General features: G+C 42.1%; 1 protein-coding gene across 3 annotated transcripts in view; it reads left to right on the forward strand.

Moving 5' to 3' along the window:
* tfeb (transcription factor EB) overlaps positions 1-16,436 on the forward strand; it is a 33,667-nt gene that overhangs the window by 7,026 nt on the left and 10,205 nt on the right. Inside the window, exons 1-6 of one of the 3 annotated variants that reach the window (XM_080026161.1) lie at positions 3,410-3,510; positions 5,504-5,596; positions 12,618-12,722; positions 13,175-13,369; positions 14,963-15,064; positions 15,573-15,761. In XM_080026161.1, coding sequence (XP_079882287.1) covers positions 12,693-12,722; positions 13,175-13,369; positions 14,963-15,064; positions 15,573-15,761 — 516 coding nt within the window. In that variant the 5' untranslated portion in view covers positions 3,410-3,510; positions 5,504-5,596; positions 12,618-12,692. Of the gene's footprint in view, positions 1-3,409; positions 3,511-5,503; positions 5,597-12,617; positions 12,723-13,174; positions 13,370-14,962; positions 15,065-15,572; positions 15,762-16,436 lie in introns of those variants that run through there. The other 2 variants (XM_080026162.1, XM_080026163.1) reach the window with 2 other exon arrangements.

The raw sequence follows: 16,436 nt of genomic DNA on the forward strand, positions 1-16,436 counted from the left end.
AGGAAGTTTGGGGTGTGACATGAATTTTGTGTGTGTGTTTGTGCGCCTTATCTTACAACTCATCTGCTAAATGCCTTCCATTCCACTCTCACACAAGTAAAAAAGAAATGCTGTGTGGCTGGTTGGCTTGCAATTGCACTGCTCCCTCTCTTTCTCCATCACACACAACCACTCTAGATCCCCACTACAAGTTTACTCAGTATTAACAATAGTTTAATTTCTATGCTCCAATAGGCGAAGGCTCATATAATACAATCAACTGTAAATCTCTGTGTATATTTCTGTTTGTAAATCCACTAGCATTTATGTTTTAGTAAGATTGTGCAGGTACAAAATAAAGATGCCCAGAAGCAAAATGTAATTTTTTTTGTTTGGTTAATGTAACCAGGGGGTGGCAGGTGATATGTATCATAAACCCACAAAAGCAGGCCTAATGAACACAACTTGAGTTCACCTCAGGTCATATGATGTAACACTCATAGTATGAGGAAGTGTTTTTATTGTAAGCACAACTTTATTTGAATAGAAAACAGGTCTCAGACAAGTAAATATGGAAAAAACAGCAGCATGTTTTCTGGAAACATGCTTATGAACTGTTGTTTGGCCCAGGATTGTTTAAACCAAACGTATAGTGCTGTATGTACCAATTATTTTAGGCTGATGATTTGGATATTGCCTATTTCATTATGTGCAAGATGTCTGGAATATTTCCATTTGATCTTAGTTTGATTAATTCACTCAGCATTAGCAGTAGACCTATCATGTATCTTCAGATAATATCTATGTGATGCACAGATATACAGTGTATATAATACAGTCCGAACATGTATGAAAATCCAAGTTTAAATGGGTCAATTCTAGACCGAGCGCCTATGTTTTGTCTGCTATATTGACCGCACTGTTTGTCCTACTGTGCGTGACAGAGAGATTGCCCTAGGTTAACATAGCTGGGTCAAACTTCACTCAGACATACCAACACTTTCAATAGAGCTACATTGAGGCTGTAGCAGGTTGCTTTTGTTTGGAACCTTTTGGCATCCATGGTGACCGAGTGTGTAAACGATGGATAACTTGCCCTGCGGCATCCTCCTCCTGGTTGATGTATTTATGTACGTGCGTTTGGGTCCTGCCTCCTCCATAGGCCATTGTCAAAAGAGTACAAGGCTTTCTTGGTCAATGATTTCCCCTCCTTCGCATACGCCTTACGATTGGCCCGTCATGACAGGAACGCAGCTTTCCCGACCAATAAGCTGAGGTCCCGAAGGGGACCTGCCCCTTGCCCAAAATAGCCCAGTAAATACACTGCGGGCACTATGAGAACTGGAGCTTGCCCACTGTTGAATGTTTGTGTACAAACAAGGGATGCTTGTCAGCCAGTACTGCTGAACCATGCTGGCCAGTGTTCTCCTCTGTTGTGATAGGCACAGCTAGCTGTGTGGCACTTTGATACCAGCGTTTGTGCTTCTACATTCAGGGATACAGGATAGGGGGGTGTATAAGAGCGTATGGATGGAGAGGTACTAATAGTTGGGTTAAATACAGGGGTGGGAGACAGGCAGGTTTATTAACATGACACTACAGCTCGAAACATCCCGCATGGAGGATCCATCCAGACAAACCTCAGAAAATAATGGACATTCTGCACGTGGGCTTTACCATATGTTTGTGCCAACAGCCCAAAGCATACGCGGATTGATTTTTTTGGTTGTCGGAGGGATGTACTTTTGTGTGTGCATCTATTTTAATTAAAGATGTTGATCATTTTGAGCCACTAATTGGTGCTTGTATGTGTTTTTGCATGTGTATAAGTGGAGAGGACAGGAAGGAATGTTTCTTGTAAACAAATCTTACAGAACCTTTTTCAGAGGAAGTTTCATTTTTGATCTGAACTCACAAGCCTGTCACAGGGCTTGTACTGAACAGCCAGCCACTGGGAAGTAAACCTTCAGTCCTGTAGCTTCACTTAAGATGCAATGTGTTGTTGGGGGTGCCCTTAGCTCAGTTGGTAGGGCGTCCCCCCCCCATGGGCCTCGGCCAGCAGCGGACCTGGGTTCGATTCCAGCCCGCGGTCGTTCTCTGCATGTCACTCCCCTCTCTGCCCCATTTCAACTCTGTCTCTACACTATCAATAAAGCATAAAAATGCCCCAAAAAATATCTTTAAAGATGCAATGTGTTGTTTGTGTGACAGGAGAGCTTACACGCTTCAGCAATGATCACTGAATAGATGTAGAAACACAAGGAGATGGAACAACTTTGGAATCACTAGTTATCTGAATACAGATGTGGCTGTGTGTATGTTTGTTTGTGTGTGTGTCTGACCCTGCACACAGGTTTATACTCAATATATATTATAGGTCCCTTGGTTATTTTCTTGTTCTAACACAGACACACTTAGCTTGTAAGTTGTGTGTCTTGTGATGTTCTTACACAAATGTAAGGATATTTGAACTTGTTTAAAAAGTGTATGGTACATCATGTGCTGCATTGTAGCATCTAAAGTGGTCGAAAAGTATCTTTTTGAACTTGAGGAAAAAGATTTTCTTGGGCAATCACCTGCACAATGTTAGAGTGGCATCTCTGATATAAGAAAGTCAAACGTTATCTGCAGATATTCAATTCACCCATAATAGTAATAATAATAATAATAATAATAATAATAATAATCTCTTAAGAATGCACTGAACTTGGTTTTCAGTCGATGACAAAAAATAATTTGCTATGAAACATTTGTTCTTAATATAAGGCATATGCGTGTTATAGCCTGTGTCCATTCACTATTAGTTATGATAAGGCTTATTATTTCCTGTCCTCAGCTCTCTAAGCATTGAGGTTAGTGTGTTAACGTGTGTGGGAGGGCAATTAAAGAAGTAAATATGCTGATTCACCGCCCTCGGAAAAAGCTCAGAAAAACACATACACAATGACTTGGCAGGGGAAGAAAGAGGAATTGCTGTCAGTGTTGACGTGTGTCTATGCACGCACATGTGTAGGTGTTACTGTTTGTGAAGGATGTATGCTGTGTAAGGAAGGAGGCTAGACTGAAGGAAGAGCTCCACATCAATGCGAGAGAGAGAGAGAGGGGGAGAGAGAGAGAGAAAGAAAGAGAGAGAAAGAGGGAGAGAGAGGGAGATGAGTTTCCTGGACACAGGGCTCTGGTTGTTGCCTCAGACCATGGCATTCACATTGAGGGGAAGAGGAGGGGAGTGGGAGGAGGAGAAGGAGGAATAGGAAGCTGAGCTGGTAGATCCAGAGAGGGAGGAAGGTGACTAATAGTGACTGTCACTCATCCTACTGTAGCCCAGCCGGTGGAGGGAAGGAGTTGCGTCAGAAGCAGTGAACCGGCGTATGAATGCACTAGTCGCTCAGGCCCAGCCAGCAGACAAGTGTCTGCCTCTGTCAGTGAGCGAGTGTGTGTGTGTGTGTGTGTGTGTGTGTGTTCTATCACGTGGAGGAGCAGATTTCTCTTGGGTACACCATGTTGTCTTTGGGATAGTTGGAGGAATTTCTGGTAAGAATCTACGTTCATACACACTGCGGTATATGTATATTATTATCAGTGTTTGTCACTGCCTGCCTGGCTGTTGGATTGGACACTGTGTCAATGCTGCTTTGTTGTTCAATCAGAAATGGAACTGAGCATACAGGCTAAACACGCAGTTTTTAATTCAGCAGCAGCAGAAGCAACATTTGCTAAAGTTGCCTTTACAAGAGTAAACTGATTACAAAATGAAATGGACTTTACTTTACTATAACCACTGCATTGTTGAGTATTGTAATGGTTGTTGTGTGTGCAGCTTAGTGGAGGCAGAATGTCACAGTGATGGTACTGATTGTGTGGCAGTCTGGTGGCGAGACAATGAAGTTACTACACGAGATACAACAACAAGTTATCTGATGTTCGCTCGCTTCTATGGCAAAATGCATCAACTTACAAAAAATAATAATGGTAATCTGCGGTCAGAGGGTTCGAAAATATTGTGTCTTTAGACTTCTGTTGTTCATATGTTACTACTAGCACTACACCTGCAGCACAACAGGTTGCCTGTTTGGACTGTTTATCCAGTGTTCTGAGAATGAATACCTGTATGTGTGTTTGTATTTCTGCTCCCAGATATTCTTCTGAACATGATTTTTGTTTGGGTCTCAGTAGCCTGGCTTGACTTTCTGTTATTTGAGTCTTGTATGTAAAGTGGCTGGCTATCGATATCAGAATGTCACACGCACGCAAGATTGCCTTTTTGAAAATCAGTGCTGGAAAAAAAAAAGTGGTGTGTGACAAACAGCTTTTGTTCCTTTCCCTGGGTTTCCTGCACGGGAAGTTGCTTCACCGCCGACACAAAAACCTAGGAGTTGTGAAAACTGATGGAAGGGAAAGGGGAAGTGATGCATTGTGGTTGTATAATTGATGATGCGGGTCAAATGTCTTTTCCCGTATACTCTTTGTGTTTTTACTTTGATTAGACGGCTGAACGTGTGTTTGAGCTGATAATCACCGATTGTTGCCCTTTACCTCGCTCCTTTCACATCCCTCTCTTTTCTCTCTGATCGGGTAAAGCGCAGTGACCTGAGCAAAGCAGGACAGAGTTGACAGATTTACTCTGGACAAAAGGTCTCTTGTGGTGTCGGTTAAATATAGTCTGTGTTCGGAAAGGTGACAGGCATTGTGATTCACACACGTCGATGGGTTACTGTGACTCAGTCAGATGACCTTCAGTAAGTTGGTTACCGAGCAGAGATGTTCTCTGGACGGCAGTAGTTCATATGAAAAGGATATTTAGAGACCCTGTCATTGTCTTTGAGAACAAAAAGTGTATATTCACCTGAAAGTCAACTCACAATCATTGATCATATTGCAGCAGTAACTATAATGCATCCAACCCGTAACCCCACCCATGCTGACATGTGTGACAAAAAACCATCAAAAGGTGCAGTGTTTTCCAAACATGCACCTATTTGAAAAGTCGAGGTGTTGAAAAGGCAACGATTTGACACCTTGACGGCCAAGAACCAGCTGCAAAAGAGCTCCCAACGGAGTCACTGTAAGAAAACACTCAACCTTAACAACTGAATAGAAAGGTGTCTCCTACAGCAGGATTAATAGAATAAAAAAAAAACTACTGAGAATATGGTCGCTTCATGCCATTCAAGTGTGAGTTTATACTCGGTTCTAACCACACCACGGTCTGTTGCTTCCCTCGCTTCCGCCGTGGAAATTCTTCTTTTTTGCTCAGTTCATCAGTGTGTGTTGCACTCTGCACACACCTGCTGCCCCCCCCCCCCACACCCCCCACCCCTGTTAAACACTCCACTGCCCTCGTATGTTGCTTTTCCACACACACTTTCCCATTTGCTTATTTAATATTATCGCTTATTCATTCCATCTCTCCATTTTTGCTGTTTTAACATTTTATAACCAATCATCTTTTTTGTTTTTGTCTTTGTTTGTTTGTTTGTTTTTCTTCTTCCTTCACCTCTCTCTGCCTCATGGCTTCCTCCTGCAGATTGCCGTCCTCTTTCTCCAGCCTCCAGACATGTAGCCAGCAGCATGAGCAGAGCGCGTTCCACCTTGTGAACTCTATTTTCCTCTCTAACAGGTAACACAAAAACACAACATGTGTCTACATGTTTCTGTCTCTCTGCATTAAAGGTGAAGTCAGTGATTCTGGAGAATGTTTGTTGTCAAAATCACTTTTTGTCAAGATCTCAAGATTCCCTACCTGTTCGTTCTGTGTGCGCTAAAAAAACCCAAAACATTGTTAACTCTTAACCTAGACTCTGTAAACGGTGATGTTGATGGCAACGGTGGGTATATTCTTTTAGCACACACACAGTATTGACAGGTTGCGGATTGTGAGGAGATATTCACGGATTTTGACAAAAAAGTGATTTGGACAACAATCCTTCTCCAGAATCGCTGACTCCACCTTAAATGTCCCCCTGTGTATAACTACTTTAAAGTGAGGCCTTGACAGTAAAGTCTCCGACTCAAATATGTACATATATGTCAGAGTGTTGTGCATCCCTGGCAATAACATTATTGTATCTGGAATAAACTGTTGAAGAAATATAGCTTTCGGAAAAAAAGTTGTCTTGTGGCACAACTTGCCCCCAGTTTGGTGTAAGTTGTGCCGTTGGAGAGAATACCATGGGGTAAATTGTGCCATTGATATATATCTCATAAACTGTAATGCAAGACAAATCCATTATACAATCACTTAATTAAGGTTTATTTTAAGTAAATAAAGTAAATATTTTACAAAGATTGAAGGACAATTTTCTTAAACAAGGCCTAGCAGATTCAATGGTTTTACCTGCAAAGCTCACAATGACAAAGTCACCATCATCATCTTTCTGGCCATCTGAACTCTTGTCAGTGGTGTCGTTAAGTGGAATGGAGATGTCAGTCTCTTCTGAGCTACTGTAGACACTTTCTTTTGGTGACCAGCGTATACAGCCATGCCAATTGCACAACTCTCAGAAATGTACTTTGCACTAGCTGCTCCGCCCTTGTAGAACCAACTGCCACCTGGCATATGCGATTCCCTCTCCATTTCTGCCTTTAAATCAAGGTTCAAAACCCATCTGTACACCCTGGTTTTTCCTCCCCATTAACTATCTTACCTCTGCCCTACTATCTTTGTTTATATGTGGATGTCTGGGCTTTATGTCTTTTATTTTGGTTATTGTTATTTTACCTTCATTTTTACCTACTGAATGCACTATGTTCAGCACTTTGGACAGTGCAAACTGTTATAAATGTGCTTTTATAAATACATTTTACTTACTTACTTACTTACTTAAAAACTCACCCCAACCCCAGAATTTTGGATAATAAGCATGATGCAGCAGTTTAGGGTTGACATCGTGCTAACTATATAGACAAAATGTAGCATACTAAAGCACTAAAACATGTGTCAATTGTTTTCAAACGTGTCTATAATTGTTCAGACACAATAATCAAAAAACCTTGATCATGGAAATTTTACTTTGAAAGGCAAACAAAATTTTCTTTTAGCTGAAAGTGCTTATACCTTATTCCATGTTCCATGTTTCTCCCTTCTTTACAGGATGAGTTAAATGGATGGCTTTTCTTAAATATGTGGTCACATTTCCAATTTCTTCTATGGTTTTCTAGAAACAAGGGGTGGCACAACTTCCCCACCGGCACAACTCAGGCCACGCTCCCCTATATGTTGTGAATGCTACAGATGTGAGGTGGTAACAGGAAGGTTTTTATATCTAAGGCAACAATTAACCCAGCAGAATTCCACTCCTGAGTGTTTAAAAGTGATCCGACTGTCCGTGCGTCTGCCTGAGTCTGTCTGTCTGCATGACCTTGCAGAATGGTTTGGTGTGCTATGTTGCTAAGGGATACAGCTGTGTGTGTGTGTGTGTGTGTGTGTGTGTGTGTGTGTGTGTGTGTGTGTGTGTGTGTGTGTGTGTGTGTGTGTGTGTGTGTGTGTGTGTGTGTGTGTGTGTGTGTGTGTGTGTGTGTGTGTGTGTGTGTGTGTGTGTGTGTGTGTGTGTGTGTGTGTGTGTGTGTGTGTGTGTGTGTGTGTGTGTGTGTGTGTGTGTGTGTGTGTGTGTGTGTGTGTGTGTGTGTGTGTGTGTGAGACCAAAGAGGAAGGGGTAAGGACCCCGTCCCCATGCTTGCCATGCCGGCCCTGTCATTTAATCCTACCAACTTTACTCATTGAGTGTGTGGTGGCGATGGTTTAGGAATATTGATATCGTAAGTCTGTTTACATGTTGGGAAGAGTCTCAAAAGCTGACAGCTGCTGTAGAGCGGTAATACACATGCACACTTACCCTTTATGTGCATTTCCGCCTCTAAACCCCACCTGCCTACAAAGACATGCGCACAAATGCGCGTACTTATATGCACATACATAAAACAAGAAACCCAGCATAGCTCTGGGGAACAGGGTGCTCCTTAAAAGAAGAACAGAGAGCAGTGGGGGTTATTTTGGTCATTAGAGCAGGCAGACAGATAGCTCAATGCGGAAAGGGTGTGTGCGTGTCTGTAGGAAAGGAAGCCAGGCTCTGCTTTTATTAAATTCATATTTCAAATTAATTAATTTCAATAGTTATACACTGGTTACAACATGATTACTATCATTTTCATTTACCAATAATGACTTAAAGTTTTACATCTTCAACCTGTCTTGAGTAACGTTGGACCATATTTCTAATTTGTCTGTACCCTTGACATATTTCTTTCTACTTTTAGAGTCTGTGCAGAGCTTCTGTGATCCTAATGCTGTTATAACATTTATTTTTGCATCTGCATGTTCAACACCGTTTTGCTATAGGTCTGTAAATTATCTTTGGATTATTGGAAGCAGCTGTGGCAGCATACGCGTGGATGCACAGGTGCTTTGTTGTGAGAAAGAGCAATACTCAACACTCCACTGCTGTGTGTTGGATGTTAGAAAGCCTTCCTTGGCATTGCACAGTCTATTCTAAAAATACACACTCCACAAATTATCACCATGTCTCTGAGCACACGTGTTGCAGCCCTGCACTGGCACTGCCCCATACTGCCCCCAAGTGTGTGTGCACTTTTGTGTATAAATGTGTATGTGTTGCACTTTGTGTATATTTGTATAGGAAGGAACCACAGCTGTCATCACAATGTGCACATCATGCTAAATAGATTGTGTGTTTTGCAAACCTGAGTATTGTGTGCTTTATGTTGGCATCTATGCATGTGAATAATCGGTGGCACAATCCAGAGTCGACATCTGACCCGGCTTCCTCCGCTATACATCCTCCCACTGCCTGTCAGTGTTTGAAGTGAAGGTTCTGTGACATCACAGTGTCCGACACACAATGGCCGCTGTGTGCTCTTACTGCGTCACAGATGCCTGCTGCTTAGCCCAGTGGATGCCAGGCAATGGGAAGGCCCATGTGGGAGATTATGCTGCCTGGTAGCAGTGTGTCACCATATGATATCAGGAACTGATACCGTGTGTGTGTGTGTGTGTGTGTGTGTGTGTGTGTGTGCGTGCGTGCGTGTGTGTGTGTGTTACTGGACGTATATATTATGTATCATGGCTGAGTCACATATGTATAGGCAAAATGATACATTCATCACAAGTATCGTAAAGTTACTTAGTGTCAACATCTGATGTTGGAAGCAGTTTAATTTAGCAGAGCTGGATGATTTCGGATAGCTTTTCACATTAACATTGGCCAGTCCATTGCCTGAAACTATAACTTTCACATAGTGGATTCACACCTCTGTCTCGGAATCAAGTTGTGCCAGTGCCACATGTGTGGCAAATAACATCAATATGTCTCAGTTTTGTGTGTTGTTCTTTGAGCATCACATCTGTCTCAGTGCTGATGTTGTGCCATGGAGTAGCTGTTATTGATAAATTGGAGAAGTGTTGAAACATGTCTCTGTAGCAAATTGAGCTGAAATCCAATAGTTCAGTAGACAGATACATTAGCCAGTAAAGTATAGACTTCAGTGCTTTGGGTTAAGCATGGAAAGTTACTGGAACTTAGGTATTGGACCTGTACAGTGGAAAATAATATAGTTTGGGTATGCTCTATTTGGTGGAAGTCCAGTAAATGTTATGTTTATTTGGGTCACCCCGGTGGCTCACTGGCTAGAATGTCTATCGCTAAGGCCGCTATAGCCCGGCCCTGTGCTGCATGTACTGTATTATCCATTTCTGTTACCCTTACCACCTTACACCGACTTTTTAATTTATTTTTAGATTAATTTTTTTAGAAGGGACAGTGCACATTAATAGACATGAGCACCAACGTTCAACATGTAAATGTGCCAGATTTAGCCATGCAGGCTTATTTTAACTTGTAGTCCATGGCAGGTTGATGGCTTAAAAGAAAACATTAAAAAAAACTACAAAACACATGGGCACAAAAACAAAATGACACCAGCACAGACAAGTAAAATGACACAACCATTATGCCAGCCCATAACAGATTGGTGGTGTGTGAAAAACATGAAACAAGTAGCATACAGACACAGATAAAAGTGTATGAACATATAGCATTTCAACACTGACAAAAAGCCCAAGAGCACAGACAAGAAGCATACACATAGACACGTAGCGTAAATGCAGACAAAAACACATAAGCACAAACAAGGAGCATACAGACTAGGAGCATAAACGCAGACGAAAACACAACTAGTAAACACAAGACAAACACACTATCCCAGATTATTATGGCCGCATATTTGATTGGTCAGTAACCAGTGTTTTATAGATTTTGAGGAAGGATTTTGATTTCAGTGATGTGAAAAAGCTTCGAATCTATTATTATTCCCAGGTACTTGAACTCATGGACCACTGAGAGTCTTCTCCCTTCTACTGTCACGTCTGGGTCTGAATATTTTCAGATTTTGAAAAGAACATACGTACAGTTTTATCAACATCTAGGCACAGAGAGGAGTTTGCTAACCAATTTGAAATATTGACCATTGCAGCTGATAGTTTTTTCAGAATGGGACCATCTGTATCTAAAGGGGTGACACAGTCATTTGATCCAGACACATTCTGAGACAGAGTTATTGTCGAGTTTATAAAATAAGAATGAAATGCTGCTGCCACTTGACTTGAATCATAAAATGTTTGTTTTTATTTATATGGAAAATTTCTCTGATGAGGCTTTATAGTCTGTGGTTCATATCTCTCCTTAGACCTTAGGCATTCCTACCTTGGTGATTGAGTTTGAAGATGTAATCACCCCATTGGTCAGACTCTATAAATACACTGCGCGACATTCCACCTCTGTGTGTATATGTGTGTGCACACAGATGTTGCTGTGTCAGTGTAAGTTAGCACCTTGAAAAAGACAATTAGTACTGCTACTGCTACAAGAGGGCTGGCCTCTAAAGGTCCAGATGTACTTCTGTACTTTTTATAGTGGATATGAGTGTATTTTTCTTTTTTGTCAATTTGAGCAGTTTGGAGCTGCTGGTGTAAATTCAGCCTGTTCTTGAGTTCTGGTTCATGTTTGTGTTGGAATGTGTGTGTTTCAATGTGTTTCTCTGCATGGGTGTGTGTTCTCCATGCAGGCCATCCAATGGGCACAAAGCGGGCAGTGTGTGCCCCCTCGGGTGCTGAAATGTACACTTCGGACAACAGGCGGCTTCAGTCCTCAATAGGAGCTGCCCTTCTTATTGTACCTCACGCACAATGAGCTTTTCTCTCTTTCTCTCTCTCTGTCTTTCTCTCTCTGTCTTTCTCTCTTTATGACCATATAGAGACAGTGTTTCTGATGAGAGACTGGAGGAATCGTGTTCTGATTGCTTGTTTGGACCCTGATGTCCCTGTCTCTACTTTGTTCTGTATCTAGTTGTCTCACACGCAGTAACATCAACAGATACATTAGAACAGAGCAGTAACATGGTGCTTGATAGGTTTAAACACACCTAAGCGAGTCCAGATGAGCCTAGTCATTTAGGGGATTGTCACAAGTCATTGCATAAGGGGAACTATTGTTCCTGGGACTCCCCACTGAGTGTGTGCACATATGTATGTTTTTGAGTGTGTGTGTGTGTGTGTGTGTCTGCGTGAGAGAAAAAGAGGAGGAGGTGTGGTAGAAGGGTTTATGGGTGTTCCCCAACGTCCTTCTGCTCACATGATCACCCAAGAACAACAAGAGCACATGACTCCCACATGACCTCTCAAATGAGCATCGAGGAAGTACCTCTCAATTAACCCTTTCTTTTTAACCCCCCAAGGACAGAGTTGGGGTGCTAGAAAGCGTTACCTCTTAACTTCCTTCATCCCAGTGCCCAACCATGTAGAATATGAAAGTGTATAGATGTTCGCCCGGAGTTGCGTTTTGTAATACTACCCACCTTTGATCACCCAAAGTTTTGTGCTAATTTAGAATGACATTTTATTTTATTATTTGTCTTCTCCTATTATTAACAACGTATTTAAAGGTACTCTGAGTAACTTTCAGTTTTTATTCATTCTTGCACCCCCTTTGGACAAAAGCGGTAGTGTTGTTAATAGCCAGCTGTAGTTCCTGGGTGAGCATACCCATGACAAAGGCATACAGAAAAACTATATAAATATAGCATTTTTTGCACTGATGGTCTCGTTTGCTGTTACATGTCAATTATGATCATCAGACGAAAATTGAGACAGTTTCAAAAATATTTAAAAAAGTTCTCGTAGCACCTTTTAAACAAGGAAGAGATGCCTAGAGTACAGTTGAGAATCCATCTCACTTTAATACAAACACAGAGGAAGTTGACACACAAGAGAATTATAAAGTTAGACGGCACAACTCGGTTCACACATTACATTTTTTTTTATCACAACATTTTCCACTTCCTCTTCTCCTCTTCATCTCTTTTCTTTCCACCTAGCACACATTATCAATTACACATTGAATCAGGCTTCTTTACAAAGAGAGACCGTCAGTGAAGAAAGTAGTGTTTACATTGCTTGTGCTCTTGATAGCTGCTATTGTTGTTTAGGAATCCCTGTAGACTTCTGTCAGAGATCATTGACTCTTTGCAGCAATCAGATCTAACGTCCACCTGCCCGTTCTGTTCATTTCAACCATTCTTTCCCAGTCTCTTCACATTGTTTTTTTTTTCTTTTCTTCTTCTCCACACAGCCTCTTCTACCTCTCGGGCTGGACTGCGGTGCCTTGACGTCGGCTCGCCCTCCCCTGCCCCCTCGCCCCCCAGCTATGGCCTCACGCATCGGGCTGCGCATGCAGGTACAACCCAACTACTACTATCCTCCACCATCCAATACGCAGCACATTCAAGCCGAGCATTAGCTATGGATTTTATAGTTTTGTTTGTAGTGTGGTGTAATCAAGTGGCTACTGGAGATTTGGGTGTTTTTAATGTATACATATACAGTACAGCTAACAGTTTGTCCACTTATATATTTGACCACGCTACTTGGCTTTTGCAGATATTACTATATATTTACTACATTTACCTAACATCCTGGGGGACGTTTAATAGATGTGTGAGTTACTGGTTGTGCTCTGCTCAGAAGCTGCCAGCTCTTCATGACCACTCTTTTTTTTTTTAAAGAAGCAAAAAAACAAAAGCAAACCAGCCACCTCATCATAGTTCCCAGTCAGTCAGTTCATAAGGTCAGAATGCTTTAGTGGGCATTCCTGTGATTTGTATGCGCCTGTGTTCATTTCCCCCCCAGCTGATGCGAGACCAGCTGCAGCAAGAGGAGCAGCGTGAGAGGCAGCAGCAGCAACAACAGCAGCAGCAGCAGCAGCAGCAGAATGCAGCGCTGCAATACATGCAGCAATGCATGGCGGGGCCGCCTGCACCCACCCCAGCCATCAGCACTCCCCAGCATTACCAAAGCATGACGGTCCCTGTGGAAGTGCTCAAGGTCAGTAGGACTGCAACAAATAATGATTGATGATAAAGTAATGATAATCAATGGAAGTACATATTATTCTTAGCAAATCAGTTGCTCAGCCAACAACATTCTATATAGCCCACGATGACATCTTTAGAAGTCAATTGATAAATGACTTGAAAAATGATATAACAATTGATTTTTATAATAATACAGTAATCACTTCGTCAAACTGTAGTTAGTGTCTGAGGGCAGTTTTCTAAACCGAGCAGCCCACCCACACATAGGAACATCAGGGACATACTTGAAAAAAAGGCGCAGAGAGAAAAATGCGGTGGAGCAGCAAGCAGTAAAGGAGACAGAAAGGGGAGGAAGACAGGCAGATAAGAAAGGTCTGACATGTTGTGCCGATAGGACAGACAGGAGCGATGTAGATAGTGTGCGTCAGACAGGGGACAGATAACGTTGAGGGGACGTTTAGCCCGATGCCTAAGATGCTTCTGTGTGTCCTTATCTTTTTGACGGTGCGCGGGGGTTTGTGCAATAGGAGTCCATTATGTGCATGTTTGTGTTGCCTTATGGTATTTCAAACTGTAAATCTGCAATGTTCGTATACACTGGGTTGATCCGTGACAAGCAATTTCAACAGTTTAAACGTGCACGCAAATGTGGCGAGGGAGATTATGAAATCTCAGTGTCGAGAGTTTTCGGTGGTAAAGTGGAACTGTCAATCAACCGGTCGCTCCCAGCCTGTCACACCTATCCATCAATATGTTTGTCTGGCATGTTTTAAGCTAGTCATGTGTTTTTATGCAGTGACAAGATTTTCTGTTTACAAATTAGCAAGACGGTTTGAAACAGCTATTTATTTCAAACTTCTGGTTCATTTGATAGAATTCCTCCTACTCTGGGTTATAAAACATAGACGGGGGGGGGGGGTTCTGAAGGGGCTGAGGAGTTGTCTGTAGTAATGCCCCCCTCCCCCCTACCCCCCCGGGCCTGCTCTCTACTGAGCTTGTACTCTTTGATGTGAAGGAATGAGGCCAGCCCGTTGCTGTGTGGCCACACCATGAGGATTTAGTGTGGGCTTTAACTCCTGCAGGCTTTACTACGACTTAATGTCCCCAGTGCCATCACCGTCTTCTGTGACAGGGATGAAGGGGGCTATACATCAGAAGCACAAGCTCCGTGTATTGTGGGCGATGTGTTTTTACATGCTAGTTTTTTTAAAACCATGCTGAGCTAATAGGCTTACAACACACAGTAAAACAGGATGCTTTGATTACAATGTAAATGTAATCACAACCCGGTGTGTTATTATTGAGGGATGCATATTGAACTAAGTAGGGGGGGGGAGGGGGGTTATTGTTTTTCTTGTGGCACTTGAGCCGTTGCAAAATAGGGAAAAATTCTCTTCAAATATGTGGGATTATTTAACAAGTAGACTACAACGGATAATTATAATATTTTAAGGTGCTTAAAATACTGGAATAGTCTCATAACAATGTGCTTTTTTTTTTTTAGCGGGCTTACACTTTCAGATCAACAAAGAATCAAATCTAATGACAAAATGAACAATGGAATGAGAATTGATCCCGCCCCTTTTTTACTGTACCATCACAGGTACAGACCCACCTGGAGAATCCTACGAGCTACCACATCCGTCAGTCTCTGAAGCAACAGGTGAAGGAATACCTGACCACCACCACATATGCCACCAAACAGGTAGCCCTTCCTTTCTGGATGCCTTAACTCTCTTCTATCCATCTGTGTACGTATGTTCTTTTTTTTTCTTTTTTTCTCTCTCATCAGATCGACTCTATCTATCTATGTGCACATGGGCTGTCTTTCTGGTTTTGTCTGGTTTGTCCAACAGTCCATAATAGTACTGCTATACTTTTTTCTTTGTCAGTACCCATCCTCTCTCTCTCTCTCTCTCTCTCTCTCTCGCTCTCTCTCTCTCTCTCTCTCTCTCTCTCATTATGGATGAATGACTAAGGGAGAAGGGGTGAGATTAAATAAATTCTTCTTCTTCTCACCCCTTTTTGAACAGGTAAAGCAAGGGTTAGACAGTTTCTTTCCAATTGTGGTTTTTCATCGTTTGTAAATATTATTCAATTAAAACTGTCCACTTCTTTCATATTTTTTTTTTATTGTTTATCATTGCTTCTTTTTTCTTTTTCGAAATTTGAAATATATTCAATATTCAATTCAATCCTTTCTCTGTCCGTAGACGGTGCATGCAGTAGCAGGGCTGGTGCCACCTTCTCCTCCCCCGAACATGGGACCTACAGGTGGTTCAGCGTCGGCCCCCCCACCCCACCACTCCCCACACATGCGCACAGAGCAGCTCATGACTGGAAACAGCGCCCCCAACAGCCCCATGGCCATGCTCAACATTGGCTCCGGCCACGAGAAAGAGGTACATGCCCCCCCCCCTAAGAGTGGGCAGACAGTGGCATAAACCCATAAACATTCACCTCCTGTCCAAGTTATATAGTACAGATTACAAGAGCCATATTGAACAAATATCCCCACAATATGACTTAATTGCACTGCTGTATAAAATTATGAGGATTGAATATATAAAAAGTGACATTATCGCCACATTTTTATGGAAAGCATCACAAGGATTTCATTGGGGCTGGAGCAGCACTTGAATGCATTGGTGTCAATGTGCGGTGAGCATAGTAGGTGAGTGAAGGAACTTGTTGACTAACTAGCTATAACTGAAACCAGCTATCATCGGAATTTAAATGCTCCATTATGGCCTTGCCAAAGTCATTACAACTTAACAAGGGACAGCAGAAACTTAAACCCTCTGAACCTGGCAGACAGCAGAAACTTGAACCTGCTCTCCTTTTTGTGTTTCTCAGTCTCTCTGACAAAAATAAGTCTTACCAGTTACACTCCATGAAAGATCAGTCATATCTTTAAAGTCCCCAATGACACATGCACCTGCAGCCCTGTTCACTTGGCCTACATGCCATCAGGTTTTCAGATGCTTTTAAAATACATACGAATTGTGGCAAACTTCTCTGTGTATTGTTTTTCCAAACAGGGACATGTAGATTAAGTGCAGTAATCCAATCATGCA

This window comes from Ammodytes marinus (assembly GCF_949987685.1).
Source record: "Ammodytes marinus genome assembly, chromosome: 4".
NCBI classification, from domain to species: Eukaryota; Metazoa; Chordata; class Actinopteri; order Uranoscopiformes; family Ammodytidae; genus Ammodytes; species Ammodytes marinus.